Source organism: Ictidomys tridecemlineatus, chromosome 3 (assembly GCF_052094955.1).
Source record: "Ictidomys tridecemlineatus isolate mIctTri1 chromosome 3, mIctTri1.hap1, whole genome shotgun sequence".
NCBI lineage: Eukaryota > Metazoa > Chordata > Mammalia > Rodentia > Sciuridae > Ictidomys > Ictidomys tridecemlineatus.
The window spans coordinates 146,767,116-146,789,413 of NC_135479.1; the positions used below are offsets into that span (position 1 = coordinate 146,767,116).

General features: G+C 37.7%; 1 protein-coding gene across 1 annotated transcript in view; it reads left to right on the top strand.

The window, feature by feature from the left end:
* Polq (DNA polymerase theta) overlaps positions 1-10,874 on the top strand; it is a 100,110-nt gene extending 89,236 nt beyond the window's left edge. The window contains exons 25-30 of the mRNA XM_021727972.3: positions 3,006-3,190; positions 4,508-4,619; positions 5,008-5,132; positions 8,615-8,744; positions 9,384-9,499; positions 9,909-10,874. Coding sequence (XP_021583647.2) covers positions 3,006-3,190; positions 4,508-4,619; positions 5,008-5,132; positions 8,615-8,744; positions 9,384-9,499; positions 9,909-10,022 — 782 coding nt within the window. The 3' untranslated portion in view covers positions 10,023-10,874. The remainder of the gene's footprint in view (positions 1-3,005; positions 3,191-4,507; positions 4,620-5,007; positions 5,133-8,614; positions 8,745-9,383; positions 9,500-9,908) is intronic.
* Positions 10,875-22,298: the final 11,424 nt, after the last annotated feature.

The window sequence follows — 22,298 nt, forward strand, 5'->3', positions numbered from 1 at the left end:
CTGACCTCAGTGTCTAGCCATGGACCTGTTTGTCTTAAGACATGTGGGAGTCCTGTGGAACTCCTGAGTCCTCCCGGCTCTTAGCGTGCATGTTTACTCCTGATGTTTTGCAAGATGAGTGCGATGAACCCTCTGAATTTATCTTCAATTCTATCAGGAACTTATGTTCAACTGGTGAACTTGAGATCTGTGATAACATAACCTGCTCGGCAATTTTCAGTTTCATTTTTTAAGTATGATCTACCGGCATACAAAGTTCAGACCTGACCAATGGAGTTTTTAGAGCTCTTTATTTGAGCTGATTGGTGATTTCTTATGGAGACATGCAGTCCTGAGTGTCTTCTTTTAGTTCAAGGACAGGAGTGTGGCTGGATTTAAAAGCATTGTTGCATGATAGGAATGTAGTGTGAGGCACATCAGAATTTGAAAATTTTTAGTAGCCACATTGGGAAGATTTCCCCAGTTCCAGCATTTGAAATGAGCCTTTTTTTTCTTTTCATTTTGATCTGTTCACCATTTTTTTTTTCTCTGTGCTTAAATGGGATAATTTCTATTGACTGTTTGATGTTCACTGATCTTTTCTTCTATAGTGTCTAATCATTGTCACAGCTTTCTGGTCAATTTTACATTTCATATATTGTATTTTTCACTTTAGAATTTTCAGTTGGTTCTTTTTGTAGTTTTTATAACTTTATTGCAATTCACTATCTCATCATTATGTTCTTTAAATTCCTGAATACATTTTAGATAGCTTTTAAAAATTCCATTATCTCTGATTTCTGGGTCACTTTTCTAATGATTGAATTCTCTCCTGCTCAGTTACTTTTACCTGGTTCTCCATATGTCTCTGATTTTTTGGTGTGTCTGGACATTATGGTTTCTACCTTGTTAACTCTTTGGATTTTGTAGTTTTCACTAATAGGATATACATTTGTTCTGGCGAATAATATACTTTCAATCTTGAACATTTTGAGACTTTCCAAGTCTGAACTCAAGGGCTGTGTTAGCCTGGTTAATGAGGTGTGATCTTTCTAGGGTCTCTTCTTGGTGTTCAAGTAGTTCAGAAAGTCTCTCCATCTAGTCTGGTCAGAGCTTGGATTTCTCATTCCAGAGTGTGTGTCTTGACCAAGCAGTTCTTGCCAACCACTATGCTATGGTGGTTCTTTCTTCAGGAATAATTATTTCTTCTTTCCTGGTTCCCTGTACTCTCCCAGCACAGTTTAATATTTGGCCCCAAATCCAAAGGCGTTCTTATGCACGTCTGGTGCTCTTTTTGTGCATAGTTCCTTTCTCTATGAATTCTCACCAATTCTAGTACCTCACAGGCCCAAACTCTAGTCTGTTTCCTTAGCTCAGAAGGAATTGTGCTTTGTTTCAGCTCCAGGTCCTTCAGTACATCAGGGGAAACATCTCCATTCAGAAACCTGAGACAGTTGTATGGCCCACCTCATGTCCCTCCCTTCTCTGTGCAGTGCCTGTTGCTTAACCTCTCAGAACAATTATTTCATAGAAATAACTGCACCTAAGAGTATCCTGAATATCTTGCCAATATTTCTTTAGCAAATATAAGCAAATATGAATATGTAATCTTTTTTCCCCCTGTTGCAAAAATTAACATTCCATTTATACTGTTGTCTGGGTTTTTCAATAAAAATTTTATATTAGACTAGATTGTGCATATCAGTAAAGAAATTTGAATATGAGCTGGTTTATTCCATGTGTGGGTAATCTGTGCAGCAATCTGTGGGTTTGTTTGGTGAGTCACAGACCTGTTTAATTTTGATAGATATTGTCAAATTGTCATCATGAGAACATCTCAGTGTTTCTTTCTCTATAGCCAGAGTGTATTGTCCAAACTTCCATTTTTTTGCAATTTAAGGGCAGAAAATTTGTTTTTGTTAGATTTAGTTTCAATTTCTCTTATTATGAATGAAGATGAACATTCTTTAATATGTTAAAAATTCTTTAGTTTTGGTTATTTCTGTGAACTGTTTACTTGTATTTTGTCTGTTCTTGATCTGTAGCAACTCTTTTTTTTTTAATATGGCAGTGATTCTTTTATGATAGCAAAATTTTAAAAAAATTTTTTACCCTTCTTTTATTTTTTTATTTTATTTTTTTTTAAGGAGAGAGAGAGAATCTTTTTTTTTTTTTTTTTTGTAAATGGACACAACACAATGCCTTTATTTTTATGTGGTGCTGAGAATCAAACCCGAGTCCTGCCCGTGCTAAGTGAGAGCTCTACCGCTGAGCCACAATCCCAGCCCAACACTGCTTTTATTTTTTTGTTGTTTTTGCTATGTATGTATGAGCCATTCATTTCTACTCCATAGGTAAATTATCTTAATCCTTTTAATAACTCTTCCTTACTTATTGACCACTTGATGTTTTTCATTACATGTCTACTATTGAAGCAAAGTACATTTCTCTCCAGCCCACTTAATATATTCACTCATTAGACAGTTTCTCCAATAGTTAATTAATAATTAATTCAACAACTATTCTTCTTATGTACCAGAAACTGCAAATATTTCCATAGAATGAAAAGAAAATATAAGTCTTTAATTCATAAGGACCCAGTGCCATGTGAGTGAGGCATGAAAGAGCCATTTTATATTGTGCCAGGTGCTATGGCAGCACTGAGGAAAGCACTGCTTTGTGCTTAGGGGACAGATGTCAGGGTAGCTTTACACATATTACATATACTTGAAAGCTAAACAGAAAAAAATGATCTAATATACAGAACCAAATTGCATTATACTGAAAAAACTTTTGAACACATGAACTCAAAGTTCTAAATGAGAACTTGTATACAGGTTATACAAAAAAACAAACAAACAGAAATCCTGGAAATGAAGAAAATTATAAACCAAATTAAAAACTCAAATGAGAGTATCACCAGTAGAGTACGCCAATTAGAAGTCAGAACATCAGACAACGAAGACAAAATATATCATCTCGAAAAGAGTCTTGTACTAGCTTTTTAAAGATCATTTCTATTTCAGGTGGCTTAATATTGGCTGCTGATTATTCTCAGCTTGAACTGAGAATCTTGGCTCATTTATCTCAAGATTATCGTCTCATTCATGTGTTAAACACTGGAGCTGATGTTTTCAGGAGCATCGCAGCAGAATGGAAGATGATGGACCCACAGTCTGTTGGAGATGATCTGAGGCAACAAGCCAAACAGGTGATCCTGGTGGACATGTTTAATATAAATGGGAAGGATTTAGTGGTTCAAAAAATTTTAAGTGATTTTAATTATTTTCAGTTTAAGAACCATTTTTCTGTCTTTTCATCTTTCTAACCGCATTCAGTACTCATCTCATGGTATTCATTACACTTTCCTTTATAAAAACAATAGAAAGAATGAGATGGACTAAGATCTGAGGCCACTCTGTGTCAGAATGGCATGTGTATTTAAGACCATAATATGGCTAGTCAGAGCACCTGGTATTTAGTACAAGCTCATTTAAAAGTGATGTATTTCATTGTGTTTATGGTTGTATGTTTTTATTTTATGGTTGTATATATTTTAAATCTCTTTCTAGTCAGTAAATGTCCTGATATCAAGTTCCATATTTTCATTTTTACTTGCCCACAGCAAGGGGCTAAAATACATTGTATAGAAATTGCTCTCAAATATTTTTTGAGAAAATATGGTTGAGCTGTGGATTACAATTAATGACTGATTGCGTTTTAGCTTTTTGAGGACTGTGAACCTTTATGCTGACTTGTATCTCTGAAGTGGATCCATGCAAATTCCTACTCCTGCTTGAGAAGGTCAAAGCCACACTGAACACACCTCCTAGCCTGTGTCAACACTGACACTTCTTACCAAGTGCCCTGTGGGGCATCTGACCCATTCTCCAGAGAGCAGGATTGTTGGCTAAGAGGCATACCCCAGCTCTAAGGCCTTCTGTGTTCATTTTACATTTGCACTTCCAGTTACTTACTGCTGAAATGCTTACCAATCCATGAGTATCACTATCTTCATTTTGTGGATGAAGAAATAAAATACAAAGAGGTTAGATGGCTAGTGCAAGATTTATGTCTTGTGAATGGTGGAAGTAGGTGTGAACCCAGGCAGTAATTATTATCAATTAATATCCATCAGAGTTTCTTTAGTAGCCTCATCTAGACCATTCTCCTGCACTGCTCCCCAATTTCCTCAGGAGTTTTTATTTGTTTTTAACTCAGACAAATTCTGCATTTGTGGGATTTCAGGAGGCTGTGAGTTGAGGAAGGTATTTATTTCCAGGAATCACTTACTCTCTTCCTTTACTCATTCCAGCCCCTCAAAAGGTGATGCCAAAAGGCAGTACAGATGTTCAGTGGATATCAGCCTCTGTGAATTTAAACCATTAAAGCAGATCTCATCATTTCTTTGATCCACCATGAAATAAAAAAAAAATTACAAAAATTCTAATCCTAATGAACTCTGTATTTGCATTTTATGTAGTTATGACTTTTAATTTACTTTCTAAGTGTGATGACTCCTTTTCAGATTTGCTATGGAATCATTTATGGGATGGGAGCTAAATCTTTAGGAGAGCAGATGGGCATTAAAGAAGAAGATGCTGCTTGCTATATTGATTCCTTCAAGTCCAGGTACACAGGTGAGGAGCTTGAGTGCTGATTCCCCTCTCTGCCACCTAGGTGACCATGTTAGATTAACTTAAATTAAAGTCAAGTTTTCATCAGACACTGTTAGGGGCAAATAACATTAACCTTACTTATGATTTTTTTCATACAATATACTTTTTTTTTCTTTCCATAAAAGGGACAGATACAGAATAGCAAAATACAGTTGCTGAATATGCTACTGTGTCATTGTGTTTGGGACTTGAGCTAGGGGCTTAGATAGCATTAGTTTGAAACAATAAGCCACGGATTAAATGTACTAGGAACTCAAAAATGTGATAGATTTTACCATGTCTGTTGAAACCAATGAATGAAATGAAGGATGACTTTGGTTGTTAGTTATTTCTGTATTTTCTTTCTTAGGGATTAATCATTTCATGAAAGAGACAGTGAAGAATTGTAAAAGAGATGGCTTTGTTCAGACCATTTTGGGAAGGCGAAGGTACTTGCCAGGAATCAAAGACAACAACCCTTATCATAAAGCTCATGTATGTTGAAGTTTCTCTGATTTTTAACTTCATATTTCAATGATATGTATTTTTTCAACAAAGGCTAAGTACTACTAATGTCCCATTTTAGGAATACTAGACTATTAATTGGATCTTTTGAATCAACAAGGGTAATCATTGATTTTATTGATTTTTATTCTGCATTGATAACTATAGAACTTTTCTAACCTTATTCCTTTTATTGCTTCTGCTTGACTTCCTGGCTAGGACAATGTAAAATAGAAGTAGGGCAGTGTTCCAAAGAAGTGTGTTTGTCTCCTTTCATACTCAGAGGGAAAAATGTAAGCATATTACCCATGAATAGAACTTTCCTTGACATTTTTAATGGTGCCTGCATCAGATAAAGGAAATGCTAATAGGCTTTAGATTCTGGGTCACAACTCCTCAACCCTCTGGTGTAGTACAAAAGATGTCACAGATAATACATGAATGAGTGAGGCTGTGTTCCAAGAAAAGTTTATCTGTAGAAATAGGAGGTGGTCTAGATTTGTTCTGCAGACCAGTTTGCTGATCCTTTTTTAAATTGTTGCTTCATTGATTATAATTTGCCTGTTTTTCCCTTCAGTTGTTTTCAGTATATTTTTCTTTCTGTCTGATTTTGACCATATTTTCTGCCCTGTGCCTAAGACTGTGTGGTTTTTAATTGTGTTTGTATTGTGGGGAGGGCTAATTGAGGCTTCCTGAATTTGTGGTTTGACATGTTTTGCTGACTTTGGAAAACTGTTAGACACTACTTTAACTACTCTTTCATCATATTCTTTTCTCTTTTTTCTAGAACTCTTGTTATAAATTATAAGCTTATTTTTTCAATCCCTTATGTTTCATATTCTTTGTTCTGTATTTTCCACATTTACATTTCATCATACTTTATTCTGAATTTTTAAATTTTTTAAATAAATGCATTCTGAATATTTTTAATTTAGTTTTCACTTCACTGATTGATTCATTGATGTGCTGTTTAAAACACCTATTGAGTGTTTATGTTATTTTAATGTTTTTAGTTCTAGAATTTGTTTTGTTCTCATTTTATGATATATCACCCTCTGATGAAAAGTTCAAATTTTTTTCTTATGTCCTTGACTATATCAAACAGGATTATAGAGTTGACTAAGTTTGATAATAGTTGATCAACTGGTGAATCTCATATTCTTGTACTCTGTTCTTTTTGCCTTTTGTTTTTCTTAGTTTTCCATAAAAAGTTATATTGTCTTAATTTCTTATTGTCCTAGTTAGTTTTTATTGAGTGTTAAGCATTGTATATTGGAAGATTGAGGAAGTAATTTATCTTGTTTGATGATTTTGCTTTCATTCAGAGAAAATGTATCATTGCTTCTTAGAAGCAGGAGGACCAGAAACCAACAATATAGGATTACCCTAGAGACAGAAATGATTTGAAGCAAAATGGCAGGGTCACACTGTTTTAACTTATCTTTTTTCCTTGAGTATTGGTTTTGGGTTGCAACCTGATGATTACCAGGTCCTTTTATACTTGTAGGGCCCTGAACTCAAATATTTGTTTCCTTAAAATCCTAAAGACTAAGAGTTCTGCTCAGCTTTTTAGCTTCTCAGCTTCTGCTTCTAGAATATTTTTGTTCCTCTGGGAGAAATGAGAGTCTCCAATGCCAGGATCTCTTCCTTTTGTTTTCTTTCTTTCCTAGTTCTCTAGTTTCTAGATTTTTTTTTTTTTAACCTGCTTTTCATCTGACTCATTCAGAGAGGCTTTTTCTGACTACCTTTTTCAGCAGAGATACTGTCAGTGGGAGGATTGGTCTTAATGGCCAAGTCTACCATTTCCAGAGGACCACATTTTTTTATGGAGATAAAAAAATACTGGTAATGAAAGCATTGAACTTTGTGGGACCCAGCCCAAACTGCCGAGTTTCCTTAATTTGGAAGAGAATCAGAGAAGTAACAATGCCATAAAGTATATATTATTTGTTTCTGCGTTTGCTTAGTGAAATCATCCCCAGAATTTCAGTGGGTTAAATCAAGAAGGTTTATTGTGAATTCATGTTACAGTTTGGCTCCATGTTGATCATGGCTTTGCTCCACATTTTCTTCATTCTGGAATGAAGTCTTTACCTGAGATATACCCCTTTTTGTGTGTGTGTGGTAGTGTTGTGTGTCAGTCTCACATTTCGTTGGCCAAAACTAGCATAGGCTGTCCTTTCATAGGGGACAGCACTTGAAATTGCATGGGTATGGGTGGGGCATTGTAAGTGACAGAAAGGCAGCAAGGAATCATGACAGGAAGTGTCTAGTTTCAAGGAGCAAGAGTCAGTATAACTGAAATTATTCAGTCATTCTTTAAACAGTGACAACCAAGTTTACAGTGGATTCATTAGCATTTGACAAGCAACAAGTTACTTTCTTTTCTTTTTCTTTTTTTTAAGGTATACTTCTTCAACATTTATTTAACCTCCTAAAAGTTGTTTGTAAGCCAGGTGGCAGGGAACTTGAGAGGAACTCTGAGTTACATTGAGTAGACACCTGCCATTTGTTTTTTTAGAAATTTTGGGGCATCAGGAGTGATATTCATGGAGAGGTTATACCAGATATTAACTCAGGTCTCTTCCCCTATTGTTCTGGTATAATTATTTTTAGCAGCCATAATTGCCCAGCCAAGAAGCTCCTGGCAGCCATCATTTCCTGAAAGTTTTAAGGTATCACCAAGAGATCCAAGATCTGCACTTTCTCTAGCAGCTAATGTAGCCATGTAGCCTCAGCAGCCGATAAAAAGCACTGATTCTTATCAGCTGGAGCCAAACTCAATTAAGGACCAACAGGCCAGTGGTATGGGGGATGTGCTTCCGTCCCATAGCACAAAGAATGATACTCTACTTACATCTATAAGATTAAGAGTATTTTGAGGAATAGCTGGGTACAGCGTTGCACCTCGAGAGGCTAAGGCACGGGGATGGCAAGTTTGGGGCCACTCTGGTCAACTTAGCAAAATCCTTGTCTCAAAATTAAAAGTCTGGAATGTAGCCTAATGGTGGATTGCCACCGAGTTCAATCCTCAGAACTGTTAAAAAAAAAAAAAAAAAAAAAAGAAGCAAAAGAAAAAGTACTTTGAGGAATAAATCTTTTCGAGAGGAGTTTAGAATAGCTAGAACACTGATGGCATATTTTTCTAAGATAAAACGATTTTGAGTTATTGAATACATTCTAAATACTATGCAGATTTGGGGTCCTAGTTGAGTACTGAAGATTTCTAAACTGAAACAACCTGACTTTTTACACTCAGTCTAAAGGAAATGTGTAGCCACTACAGAATCTAGAGCCATGGATCATTGTGGTTGTTATTCTTAGGATGCAGCCTAATAGTTGATGTTCTGGGTTATGTCTCAGTCCAAATTTCCCTTCTGACAGCAAATATGAATACTGATCTGTGGACACTCAGGTCAAGCAGAAAACCATGTTGGTGCATCTGATAGAGCACCTGTTGTTGTATTTTATAGGCTGAGCGTCAAGCCATCAACACTACAGTCCAAGGATCAGCGGCTGATATAGTCAAAATAGCCACAGTTAACATTCAGAAGCAACTAGAGACCCTCCATTCAACCTTCAAGTCCCATGGCCATCGGGAGGGTAAGCTCCAAATCAATAGAACAGGTTTGTCCCTTGATAAAGGCCCTGCTATAACATGGTGAAAACAATATTATCAGAAAAAAGGGAAGTTTTTTATATTTATTTCTCAGCAGTTCTCAATGTCTTCATACTCTTTGAAATTATTAAGGATCCCAAATAATTTTTGTCAATGTGGGTTATATGTGTTGTATTTACCATATTAAAAATCAAAGCAGGGAATGTTATTTTTCTCTTTCCACATTTTTTATTGGTGATGATAGCTGTACATAACGATGGGATTTGTTGTGACATATTTATACATGCATACCGTATAACAATATAATTTAGCCAATATCACTCCCCAACACTTTCCTCCTCCTTCCCCTCCTCCCACCTCTTAGTCCCTTTCCTCTACAGAGCTCCCTTTGCTTTTCATGAGATCCCACTGTACTTCACCTCCTTTCTTTTCCTTTTTCCTCTGAGTTTGGCTTATTTTGCTTAACATAATGGTCTCCAGTGATAGGTCACCTAGATATGTCATTGAAGATGAGTTATGGTGCCATATGCGGTTAAAGATAGTCAAGGTTGGGACCATCAAAAGGAGGCTATCCCAGGGCACAATGACATGCTATTCATTTTTCCTGCTTTTTCCTGAGATAGGATTGTTACCAAAGAGAAAACTGCAAGGGATGTTCTGCCAGAACAGAGGAGGCTTCTTCATCCTTCAACTTCATGATGAACTGTTATATGAAGTGGCAGAAGAGGATGTTGTTCAGGTATTTTTGCAGAGTGTGGTACTCGCTTTTTCCTGTGCATGAGGTTTTGGGGGCCCTTCACGGGCTGCAGGGTGGCTAGATGCTTGTTGAGTCCTTACAGCTACAGAAGAGCTAAGAGTGCTCAGTTTCATACTTAATCTTAAAAGTAAAGAAATCCCTGATGCTGGGATAATTTTGTTAGGATAAACTAACAATTTGGAGTCTTACCCTGAGGGTTTCCAAGCTCTGAATGTTCTAGCTAAAGCTGTCAGGCCTCCTGCCCATCAGCGAAGGGCCTTTTGAGATTCCTGGCTCTTTTCTGATTGTGTTTTAAGCACCTTTGGTTTATCACCGTGTCAGTGGATGGGTTGGGAGATAGCCTTTGACTTGACAGAGTTTGTTAACCTCGAAAAATTGCTTTCTTTTGTAGGTAGCTCAGATCGTCAAGAAGGAAATGGAGAGTGCCATAAAGCTTTCTGTGAAATTGAAAGTGAAAGTGAAAATAGGTGCTAGCTGGGGAGAGCTGAAGGACTTTGATATATAACCCTGCAGTTGACTAAGCCCCAGGGAAGCCTGGTGCAGATATTGTCACCTGGGAAGAACAGAGACGGCCCTTTCACCTATTTCATGAACACAAATTCTCAGGTCTTGATAGATTTAGGATAATTCTGTAGTGAGGGTCTTTCTCTACAACAGTAAAAAAGATGTTGAGGGTAGGGAGGGGGGTAATATACCAAGTTCAGTGATTATATTCACTCTGAAAGAATATTTTGGATTAGCCTTTCATAATTTAAATTGGGGCTTTAAACAGGTTCAGAACGTATGCTTGAAATATGCACTTAGCACTTAAGCTCCTTATCTACCTGACTGACTAGGAAAGCTGAGCCACAGCCTTAGAGGCATCCTCAGGGGTCCTGGAATCTGGCTCCCCTGGTACAGACCCATCAGGGACCAGTCGGACGAGGATGGGGTTCCATGTACACCACCAGGGTTCAGCACTGTGTGTGATGTTTTCCCTCCAATATTAATTTAAAAGACTAATGAAATAGTATTTTAAGTTAGCATGGCTAATAAATTATGAATTCCATAAAGTAGGAAGACTTGGAATAGTTGGAACCTAAGAATGAATTTTTATGAAATGTTTATTCTTCTCTAGTTGATAGAAGGAAAACATTTCCAATACTTATATATGTATTATAAAATGAGCTGTACCTCTTCACAGGCACGTCCTGTTCTGTAAGATTAGATTTATTGCAGCTGAGCATACCACTGCCCCTGTGACATGGGGAGAATATGCCTGCTGCAAAGACTGAACTTTGTAATCCCAATCAGAAGTACAGAACTGATCTGGTTTTTTTTTTTTTCTGTTGACATAAAATGAATTTATGAGAAACTTCTTAAGAGTGGTTTCTTTTATTAAAAATTTTATTTGGTGTAAGAGTATCAGAAACCTGTGTCCCTTATTTACTCTTTCTGTAGCTTGTTCAACAGTGAGCATACAACAAGCATTTATTATATTCTTAATCAATTATTAGAAGAGTTCTTTTATGTTGATGAATCAGTGTAAAGAAAAAAGTTGCTTCATAGGTAAAGTGTAACACACAACCAGGATTTGGGTATTAGAGTACAAGGGACTCTGTTCTTTTTTTTAAGTGATGGGAGTGGGCTGAGGGAAGACTTTGTTAGTTCTTAAGGGATTTTTCCCCCTCTCCGTATTCCCCTGTACCCCATTTCTCAAAGAGAAAAGCTATTAGCCTCGTTAGTATTCTGGTGAGCTTAAGATCCAGTGCAAAAGAAAACTATCAATGTTCTTCAGTTATGAGGGTAAGCTGTACCTCATTTTTTTCAGCACTGGCCCTGCATGTACTATAACACGTGCATTTTCTTGTCCTTTTTGACCTATTAACTAAACTTAAAATAGGCAGTCCTGGCTTTACGTGGTTCAGATATGAACAAATTCCAGTTATTACAGATTACTGAAGTGACATAAATCTCCTTATAACAAGTTTCAGTTATTAGACTATATTAACTGTAATTCCATGTGGTTCAGACTTTGCTGGTGGCTCTTCAGCCCACAAATCTATGTAAATAATGTACATTAGGCAGAATAAGCTCATCCTGCCCCCAAATATCCACAGCCTAGTCTCTGAAACCTGGGAAAAGGGACTATGCCGAGTTGAAACCTTGAGATGAAAAGACGGGATTATCTGGGTGATTCCAGTAGAAGCACAAGAGCCCTTACAAGAGGGAAGCAGATGGTCAGAGAGATTTGGAGATGCTGTACTTCTGGCTTTAAGATGGAAGAACAGACCATGAGCCAAGGAATGAAAGAGGCCTTGAAAAGCTGGAAAAGACCCGGAAATGGATTCTCCCCAGAACTTCCAAAAGGGAGGTATCCCTACTAACACCTTGACATTAAGCCAGTTAGGGTCATTATATTTCTGAACTTCAGAACTTAAGACAATTATTTATGTTATTTTGAGCCAGTAAGTTTGTGGTAATTCATTTTAATAGCAATTAGAAACTAACGCATACATCATGAGGAATTAACAATCACATCCCTTCTTCTGCATCAGTGATCTGGTAGTATCTAATAACTGAAACTTGAATTGTGTTATGGGGAGATTTAGTCACTTCAGTAATCTACAATAACTAGAATTTGTTCATATCTGAATCACATAAATCACATCTGTTCACTTTATGCACAGAGAGCAGAATACACAGTTATGCTGACTCCTGTCTCCCAGGCATGAAACCATGTGGCATTTAAACAAACTGGATATGGAAATTGGCTAATAAAGATGAAAGTGTTGGCCAGAGAAATGAAAGAGACAATGGGAGAGAACTTCAAATTGAACATAAATAGAATCATGCTCAGCTAGAGGAACTAGTTGTGAGAAGGCCGACACTGCTGTTTTTAGGAACCTCTAAATGTACAACCTGAAAGACTGAGTGAAGGTGAAATTATCAGCATAGATGAGGAAAATGGTTGTGAACTAAAGGACAAAGATGTCTCAGCAGAAGCGAAGCCAGCAAAAGCTATATATTAATCTATAAACCACTGTAGTTCCAAAATCTAAAATAGGATTTTTTAAAAAGGTACTAAAACTCACCTAGAAAAAAAATGCCAATATCAATCAAACTTGAAAAAGAATAAAGATTTGAGTCAGATATTAGGAGATATTATAAAGTTATAATAATTTAAATTTGATAAGGGCATAAAAATAGACAAATTGGTCAGTAGAACAGACTAAAGAATTTAGAAAACAGCTGGGCACAGTGGCGCATGCCTGTAATCCCAGGGGCTCAGGAGGCTGAGACAGGAGGATTATGAATTCAAAGCCAGCCTCAGCAACAGTGAGGCACTAAGCAACTCAGTGAGACCCTGTCTCTAAATAAAATACAAAATAGGGCTAGGGATGTAGCTCAGTGGTTAAGTGGCTCTGAATTCAATCCCGGGTACCTACCTTCCCCCCCAAAAATTTAGAAAACAGATTATACATATGAGAAATGATTAAAATGCCATTTCAAATTAGTGTTGGAAAGACATTAAGTATAATGTTTTATATTTCTAAAACTATCGATCCATATTTCAAATTCGCTGAAAAAGAAGGCATGAAAGCAAGCGCATTCACAATAGATACACATACACACAACCACCACCACTACCTGAGAATAAACTAAGGAGGTGTCTGTTAAGGTCATTTGCTCATTTTTATAATGAAAATTTACAACATTGAAAGTAAATAAGTTATCAGAATACATTAAGACTTTACAGAAGAAACAGCCTTCTTTTAAACAAAGTTCAAAAGTCAGAAACTTTACATTAAAAAGAAAAATTCTCAATATGAAAAAGTGACCTTAGGATCAGGACATGATAGGTAATCCGAGGACAAAAGACACACCACGTGTCCCTCAGCACCTAAGGTGCTCAAGGCTCAGAACAGCCAGCAACTGTTTGTTACAGAGGAAAAAACGAGAAGATACAGTAAAAAGAAGAAATAAATAGAGTCTAAAACATACGAGAGATCAATGAAACCAAGGGTTGGTTATTTGAAAAGACAGACTTGACAAACCTGTGGCTAGATTAACCAAAACAACAAAGGTGAGGGGCAGGGGAAGAGAGAAGACTGAAATAAGTGAAATCAAAAATATGAAAAGGAGCTTTCACAACAGAAATACAATTATTAGGGATAATTTGAAAAACTATATGCTAAAAATTGGAAAATCTAGAAGAAATGGACAAATTTCTAAAACACACATGACTAATCAAAATTGAACCAAGAGGATATAAAAACATCTGAATAGACCAATAGCAAGTAATGAGTTGAGTCAGTTAATAAAAAGTCTCCCAGCAAGGGAAAGCCCAGGACCAGATAGCTGCGCTGCTGAATTTCACCACAATTTAGCACAAATGCCTCTCAAACTTTAATAGAACTGAAAGAGAGGGAACCCTTCCAAACTCATTCTATGAGGCCAGCATTTCATTATAATGAAATACCTTCTCACCTCAGTCAACATGGTGATGATTACCAAAAAAACAGAAGGTAAAGAAAAATCCCCAAATAACAATGCTGGCCTTGTCACCCAAACCTGACAAGGACACAACAAAAAGGAAAAGTATAGACTAGTATTTTTGATGAACATAGATGCAAAATTCTCACAAAGTACTAGCAAATCAAATTGAACAGCACATCAACAAGATCCTATTCCATGGTCAGGTTGGTTTCATTCCATGATGCAAGGATGGTTCAACATACACAAATCATTAACTGTAAGACATCACATAAAGAGAATGAGGGACAAAACATGATCATCTCAGTAGATTCAGAAAAAACATTTGATAGAATTCAACATCCCTTTAAGAGTATAGCCTTGGACAAACTTAAGTATGGAAGGATCATGACTCAGTATAATAAAGGCTATCCACAAAGACTCACACTGAATGGGGGAAAACCACACACATTTCCCCCAAGGGTGTCCACTTTCACTGTTCTTATTCAATATTGCCGGGTTTCTGTTCTCATGACTAAAAGGCTCAGGGGTCACACCAGTTAAACTGGGCTAACTGGGTTGCGCAAAATAACCACACAAGAGACACAAATACCTTTTTCCTTGGGGTTGCTGTGACGGCTTCTCTGCCCTTAAGGGTCCGCAGGATGAGAGAAAGCGAGAGCACACGCTGACACTTTTATTGAGGAGAAGCTATTCAAATGAGGCAAGGGGTCATATTTCAGGGGGCTGAGTCTGTCTTCATGATGTCCACTGTCAGCAGGTTGACTGACACCTGGGTAGGCCACCAAGGGCACAGTAAGAGGAGGGGACACACACAAGGCACTTCCATGGAAGATTCTATCCTAAACAGGCAAGGGGTTATATTACAAAGGAACAGGTGAGCATAGCTTCACCCATGGGGCTGTAGGAAGACACACCCATGCACGAGACACTGACCCTCAAACCCAAGAAGGGTGGGGAAAGCTCTGCCACATTTCTGTGACTGAGTGCCTCAGCACCCAGCTGGGGAGTGTGACTCGGTCATGTGTAAGATTGGTCTCCTACACAATATAGCACCAGAAGTTTCAGTCAGAATAGTCAGACAAGAGAAAGAAAGACAAATAAGGAGGAAGTAAAATAATCCATTTGCAGATGATATGATTCTATACATAGAAAAACTTAAAATTGACTCCACCAAAAAATGATTAGACTATTAGAAATACAGTAAGGCAGCAGGATACAAAACCAACATGAAAAGTCAGATTTTCTATACACCAATAATGAATTTGGAGTGGCACCCCCTTTCTCCATAGAAAAGTCCTCTTCAACATGGCTGATTTTAGGACTGTCAGCAAAAGAGTCTCTGCAAAAGAGTTCAATATAGTTAAACTTCCTATTTTCGTGTTGCACTGTTTTACTTAGCCAAGAAGATACCAGCACTCCAGGCGCTGGACACCCCCTTACTAGTTTTTCACAAACATATCCAGTATAGTAGTTTGTGGAAATGTGCAAACAAGGCCTCTGACCTTGAGTTGGGCTTCACAGAGATGTCTATATTTTTAAGATAAGTTGCAAGTGGGCTCCATGGTAACAGCTGGCAGGGGGAGGAAAGAAAGGGGAGAAGAAGCTCTCCCCTTCTCAGGTGTTGTCCTTGAAGGGTTAATTTGCCCAGAACAGTGAAAGAAAAAGCTGCTTTTAGGTGAGCTTTGGCAGGCTGTGAACTCCTGAGCCCCTCCCCTTACATGCTGGGTATAAAACTCTGAAACTCCCTGATTTCAGAGGATTCAGGGGATTACTTGATTACAACAAAATCTGTGCCCTCTGAACTTGGCTGCAGCCAAATAAAACTGTTTCCTGCTGTCTTTGGTGCCTTGTCTCATTTTTCCCCGCTGAGAAAGAAGGCATGAAAGCAAGCGCATTCCCAATAGATACACAAACACAACAACCACCACTACCTGAGAATAAACTAAGGAAGTGTCTATTAAGGTCATTTGCTCACTTTTATAATGAAAATTTACAACAAAAACTACAAAGCACTGAAGAAAGTAATTGAAGAAGACACTGAAAGGTCAAAAGACCTCCCTCCATGGATTGGAAGGATTAATATTGTTAAAATGTCCATGCTACTCAAAGCGTTCTATAGCAAGGAAATAAATCATACCCATGAGAATATAAATTACATTCTTCACAGAACTAGAAACACCCTAAAGTTAATATGGAAGCACAAAAGACTCCCAATAGCCAAAGCAATCCTGAGCAAAACAACCAAAGTTGGAGATCTCACAAAGCCTGATTTACTGCAGAGCTAAGTATCCCCAACAGCCTGGAACCGGTATAAGAACAGACTAATGGAAGGACCCAGATATCCCCTAGTCAGAATCCTGCATCTCTGAGAGTGTGAGAGGACCCCTATACAGCTGCTTTCTGCAGAAATCACCAGCACTGTGATCCCGCAAGGCCCGAGCCTCAGCGTTCCAGCAGATCTCCGGACTCCTGGCTCCAGACACCCAAAGCCCAAAGTGCCAGCCAACGCAGGGCTAGGGAGGGCCTTAGCAGAGTCCCTATCAGCATCTCTGCAGAACTCCCAGACTTGGCTCCGCTCCCAAGCAGGTCACTCAGCTGCTACCTACCCCCAGCACAACACCATCACCTGGCTCCCCCCAGCTCACCAGACTCCCCGGCCTGGGGAGCAGACCGCCTCCATCTTGGCTCACCTTTCTCACCATATTTGGCAGGGCAGCTCCCAGATGGGATCTTCAGCTGTCCTGGTACCAGGTTTCCACCTTCCCCTCTCCCCTGCCGCGGTTATCCAACACAGTAACAGTCCAACTCAAAACAACTCTCAGTTGGACAGGTGTGCAGTGCCACCAGGGCGCTGCCCACGGGAGCCCCGGTGTGAGAGTTTCCTCAGTTGGGAACTGCTAAGGGAGAGGGAGACGGGGCTTAAGTGTGGAGCCTAACAGAGAGACCTGGAGCTGGGAAATCTCCAAGCAAGAGAGGGAGATAGTACCTGGCGCTCAAGTCGTATGATGATCAACGATTACAGAAAGAGACTCGTGAGGTGCAGTCTCCCTGCAGGGACCGGCGGGTGGCACTCCCTGCTTCCAGGGATCCTGCACTAGAACCAGCCTTTCCACCCTGGCTACCTACCTCCACCATCCTGAGGGCAGAGACACCAGCTTATAACAGATGACCCCACCTATTGGATGAGAAGAGAAGCAGGAAAGATACAATCTCTAAAGCTAGCTACAACCCTGGTTTCTACCTTCCAGTATTTTTTTCTTCTTCTCTTTTTCTTCTCTCCCTCTATCCTCCAGACCTCATATCCCTAACATATGTGAAACCAAGAACTTTGAATGAAATAGGATTCTGAGGACTGAGTCATCTGAATAATATAAGATAGAGGTGTTGTTATATGCCCTATTTTTTCTTCTCTATTTCTTTCTCCCTCCAAATTTTACTATTTTTACAACCTGTGTTTTTCTAAATACATACATGTGTTTGTTTTATGTTCTCTACTGTCTTCTCACATATTTGTCTACCCTAAATTACTTTCTGTCTATTCTCTTGCTACTAACCCTCTTCATTAGATATCTCTTTCACACTTCCTAAGATATATTAACTCTATATCCTCACCTCCTACCTCCTCAGCATATCATCCTATGCTCCACCCCTAGCTCATGGTCCACCATCAACACTGTAAACCCTTCTACAAAACTACTGACTATATCATAGATAGTAAATGAACAGTAATTGGATCCAACATTTCTCTACATTGAGACTAAACTGTTAACATCTTAATAACAACAAATTGTTCTTAGGTGGTATATTGTTGATATTGGAATCTGTTAACATTGCCCTTCCCCACAAAGGAGAGGTCTTGGAACCCTACAAGAGTATTCAAACCTACAGGGTAAAAACAATAACACCCTAGACCCACAGAGCAGGAAAGGAAGACACACGAGCAACATGAAAAGACAAGGGAAGAAAGTGCCCCCCAAAATTATTGGAATCATTGGCAGCCACAGCAGAAGAAATTACAGAGAAGGATTTCAGGATGTACATGGTTAAAATGTTCTGTGAACTCAAGGAAGATATAAGAGAGCAAATACCGGCAGTGAAAGATCACTGGATCTACATAAACACACATAAACACAAGGATCTACATAAATAAATACAGATAGGGGATAGGAAAGGTAGCAGATTACAACAGTCACTAATATGCCATTAGGTAAAAATGTGAGTATGTAACAGATGTGATTCTGCTATCTGTATTTGGGGTAGAAATGGGAGTTCAAAACCCAATGGAGTCAAATGTATGAAAGATGATTTATTAAGAGCTCTGTAATGTTTGGAACAATCAATATAAATAAATAAATAAATAAATAAATAAATAAATAAATAAATAAATAAAAATAAATAAATAAACAAATACAGGAAGCAAAAGATCACCTCAACAGGAAGATAGAGGTTCTTAAAAAACAAAAAAACAAAACAAACAGAAATTCTTGAAATGAAAGAAATAATAAACCACATTAAAAGCTCAAATGAGGGCTGGGGATGTGGCTCAAACGGTACGTGCTCACCTGTCATGCGTGCAGCCCAGGTTTGAACCTCAGTACCACATACAAACGAAGATGTTGTATCCGCCCAAAACTAAAGAATAAATATTTTAAAAAATTCTCTCTCTCTCTCTCCTCTCTACTCTCTCTTTTTTAAAAAAAAAAAAAAAAGCTCAAATGAAAGCATCACCAACAGAGTAGACCACTTGGAAGTTAGGACATAGACAATGAAGACAAAATATATAATCTTGAAAAGAACATTGACCACACAGTGATAATGGTAAAAAACCATGAGCAGAACACTTAAGAAATATGGGATAGCATAAAAAGACCAAATTTAAGAGTTATTGGGATAGAGGAAGGTATAGAGGTCCAAACCAAAGGAATAAACAATCTATTTAATGAAATAATGTCAGAAAATTTTACAAACATGAAGAATGAATTGGAAATCCAAATTCAAGAAGCCTACAGGACAAAATGTACAAAATCACAGCAGATCCACACCAAGGCACATTATAATAAAAATGCCCAACATACAGAAAAAGGAGAGAATTTTAAAAGCCACAAGAGAAAGGAATCAGATTACATATAGGGGAAAACCAATTAGGATAACAGCAGATTTTTCAACACAGACCTTGAAAGCCAGAAGATCCTGGAACAACATATATCAAGCTCTGAGAGAAAATGGATGCCAATCAAAAATCTTGTATCCAGCAGAATAAAGATTTAGATTTGATGATGAAATAAAAACCTTCCATGATAAAGAACAGACTCGTAGAACAGTACAGGGAACCCAGGAACAAGCCCACGCATATACAACCAACTGATTCTTGACAAAGGCACCAATGACATACTAAGAAACAACAGCCTCTTACATGAGGTGGTGCCAGGAAAATCAAATATCTGTGTGCAGTGAAACTTGGCCCCTATTTCTCACCCTGTACAAGAAGATCAACTCAAAATGGATCAAAGACCCTAATGTAGGACTTGAAACCCTGAAACTATTTGACAAACACTTAATACATTGGTACAGGCAATGCTTTTCCAGACAGCGCTTCAAAAGCACAGGAAACAAAAGTAAAAAATTGGATACATGGGATCACATCAAACTGAAAGTCTGCACAGCAAAGGGAATAATCAATAGAATGAATAGACAATGTACAGAATGGGAGAAAATCCTTCTTGTTATTCATCTGACAGGGTTAATATTGAGAATATATAAGGAAGTCAAAAAAATTAATAAAAAATAATTCAATTTTAAAATGGGCAAATGATCTGAATAGACAATTCTCAAAAGAAGACATACAAATGACCTATCATATGAAAAAATGCTCAATATCATTAGCTATCCAAATTGAAATTATAATGAAATACCGTCTCACTTCAGTTAACATGGTGATGACCAAAAAAATAGAAGATAAAAAAAATCCCCAAATAACAAATTCTGGCAAGGAAATAGAGAACTTTTATGCACCGTCGGCGGGGATGGAAAAACTACAGAGGTTCTTTAAAGTATATCTAGCATATTATCCAGGTATTCCACTCCTGAGTATATACTCTAAGGAAATGAAGTCGGTATAGAGGTACCTGCATACCCATGTTGTGGCACCATTGACAACAGCTAACATAGGGAATCAGCCTAGATGCCCATCAACAGGTGAACAGATACTGAAAATACGGCGTATATACACAATGAAGTGTTTGGCCATAAAGAAAAATGAAATTTTGTCATTTGTAGCAAAACAGATGGAGTTCATCATGTTAAGTGAAGTAACTTAGACACAAAAAGACAAGTATCACATTTTCAATCTCAGGAGTGGAAGCTACAAATCAAATCAAACTAAAAAGGGATTAGCGATTACTAGGGACTGAGAAATGTGCCTGGGATGGGGTGGGGAGATAAGGATCTATACATGCTGTATGCATTTGTGGAAAAATCACAGTGAATCTTATTAATATGTACCATTAATGTATTAAAAATATGAAGTCTGAAACAAAAATTAAAGTAAGCAACATTAATTTCCAGAGTTTCAATAAAAAGCAGTTACAGTTACATGGCCTATCACTCCATCTTTAATATTTTTTTAGATGTTGATGGACTTTCTTTTATTCATTTATTTATATGCAGTGCTTAGAATTGAACCCAATGCCTCACACATGCTAGGCAAGTGCTCTACCACTGAGCCACAACCCCAGCCCCATCACTCCATCTTTCATGTTTGCTGATCACGGTTCAGTCTCATCTCACTATCTGCCCCTTCTGCCCCATACTTGGGTAAACTGAGAAGAAAGCCTGGACTCTCCCTTCTTTGGCACCAGTGGGAATTTCAAACCACACAAGCCCCTGGCCACAAACCCTGGTGCACCACAATAAAACCCTTCAGCCAGTCTCCTTTCCTTGTCCTCCCAAGCTGCCCTGCTGGCTAGAAAGTTTCAAATTTTCTTGGGGTCTGTGTGGTGCCATAAGTCTCAATATCCAAAACCAAATTTTGTAGGCAGTGGGGTGGCCCCATCTTTTCATAGTGGGCCATGACCCAGCTGTTCAGAAAAAGTTAAACTATGAAGAAAGTTACAGAAAGGGAATTAAAAATGTTTAGTTAAACATTAAAAGGTGTTTAATGTCACTAGTATTCAGAAAATCCCAACTAAAATAACAAGATGCTATTTCATCTTTCATATTGTGAGAAAAAGTATACACTAATGTTTAAGAATAGTTAAGATAAAAGAGTCATTCTTTGTCCCTACTGGACAACAGTGAGTTTAATTGGCAACATCTGTTTTAAGGGTTGAAACAAGCACGCCCTTGTCCACTTTGTATCTTAAACCCTCGCACATCTGTAAAATGTGTGTACAAATGTTCATGCAGTCTTATTTGTAATATTGAAAGACTAGAAAATATCTAATGTCTACTAGTTCAGGAATGGTAACAGATTATGATTTGACACCATGGAATAATATTAATAAGAAAAAATGAATCTTGAGTACTGACGCGAGCAGATAGCCTAAGATACAGCAGGTACATGAACAAGAATGCTGCAACACAGAAAATGTTTGGAAGGAAACAGCAAATAACCCATTACCTTAGAGAAGGGGAGGAGGAGACTAAGAGAAACACTCACTTTACTTGTTTCAATTTATTATGTGGCTGTTACAAATGTTCACTCATGGATTATTTGTGTATTTAAGATACATTTAAAAAATATTTAAATAATGGCTAGATTCCCAAACCAGCTCACAAAACCATTTTTTAGCCTTAAGCAGCTAAACATTTGCTATGAAAGACAGAAGACAGTGTCACTGAAGTGTGAGTAACACAACAGAATGGAAAATATTTTTATTGATATTGTTTTATTTTGAAATAATTTCAAATTAAATAAATGTTTCAAGAATAGTACAAAGAATCCCAATCAAATGGGAATCAAACTCAAGATTTGTTAATTGTTCTAATTCTGTCATGTATAGCAAAACGGCCCAATCCAAGATCACAGGTTGCATGCAATTATGTTTCTCATCTTCTTAAATCCGGAGTATTCATCTTTCCTTGATTTTTATGACATTGAACATTTTTAATACAAGGCAGTCATTTTATAGAATGTTACTCAATTAAGTTTCATCTCTTATTTCCTCAGAATTAGACCAACTTTATGATTTTGGCAGGAATATTGCAGTGGTGGTGATGCTGTGTTCTTCTCACAGGCAGAACATGATGTTGATCTGTCTTAATTAAAGGTAGTAGGACTTTCATGGCTTGGTTAACATGGTGT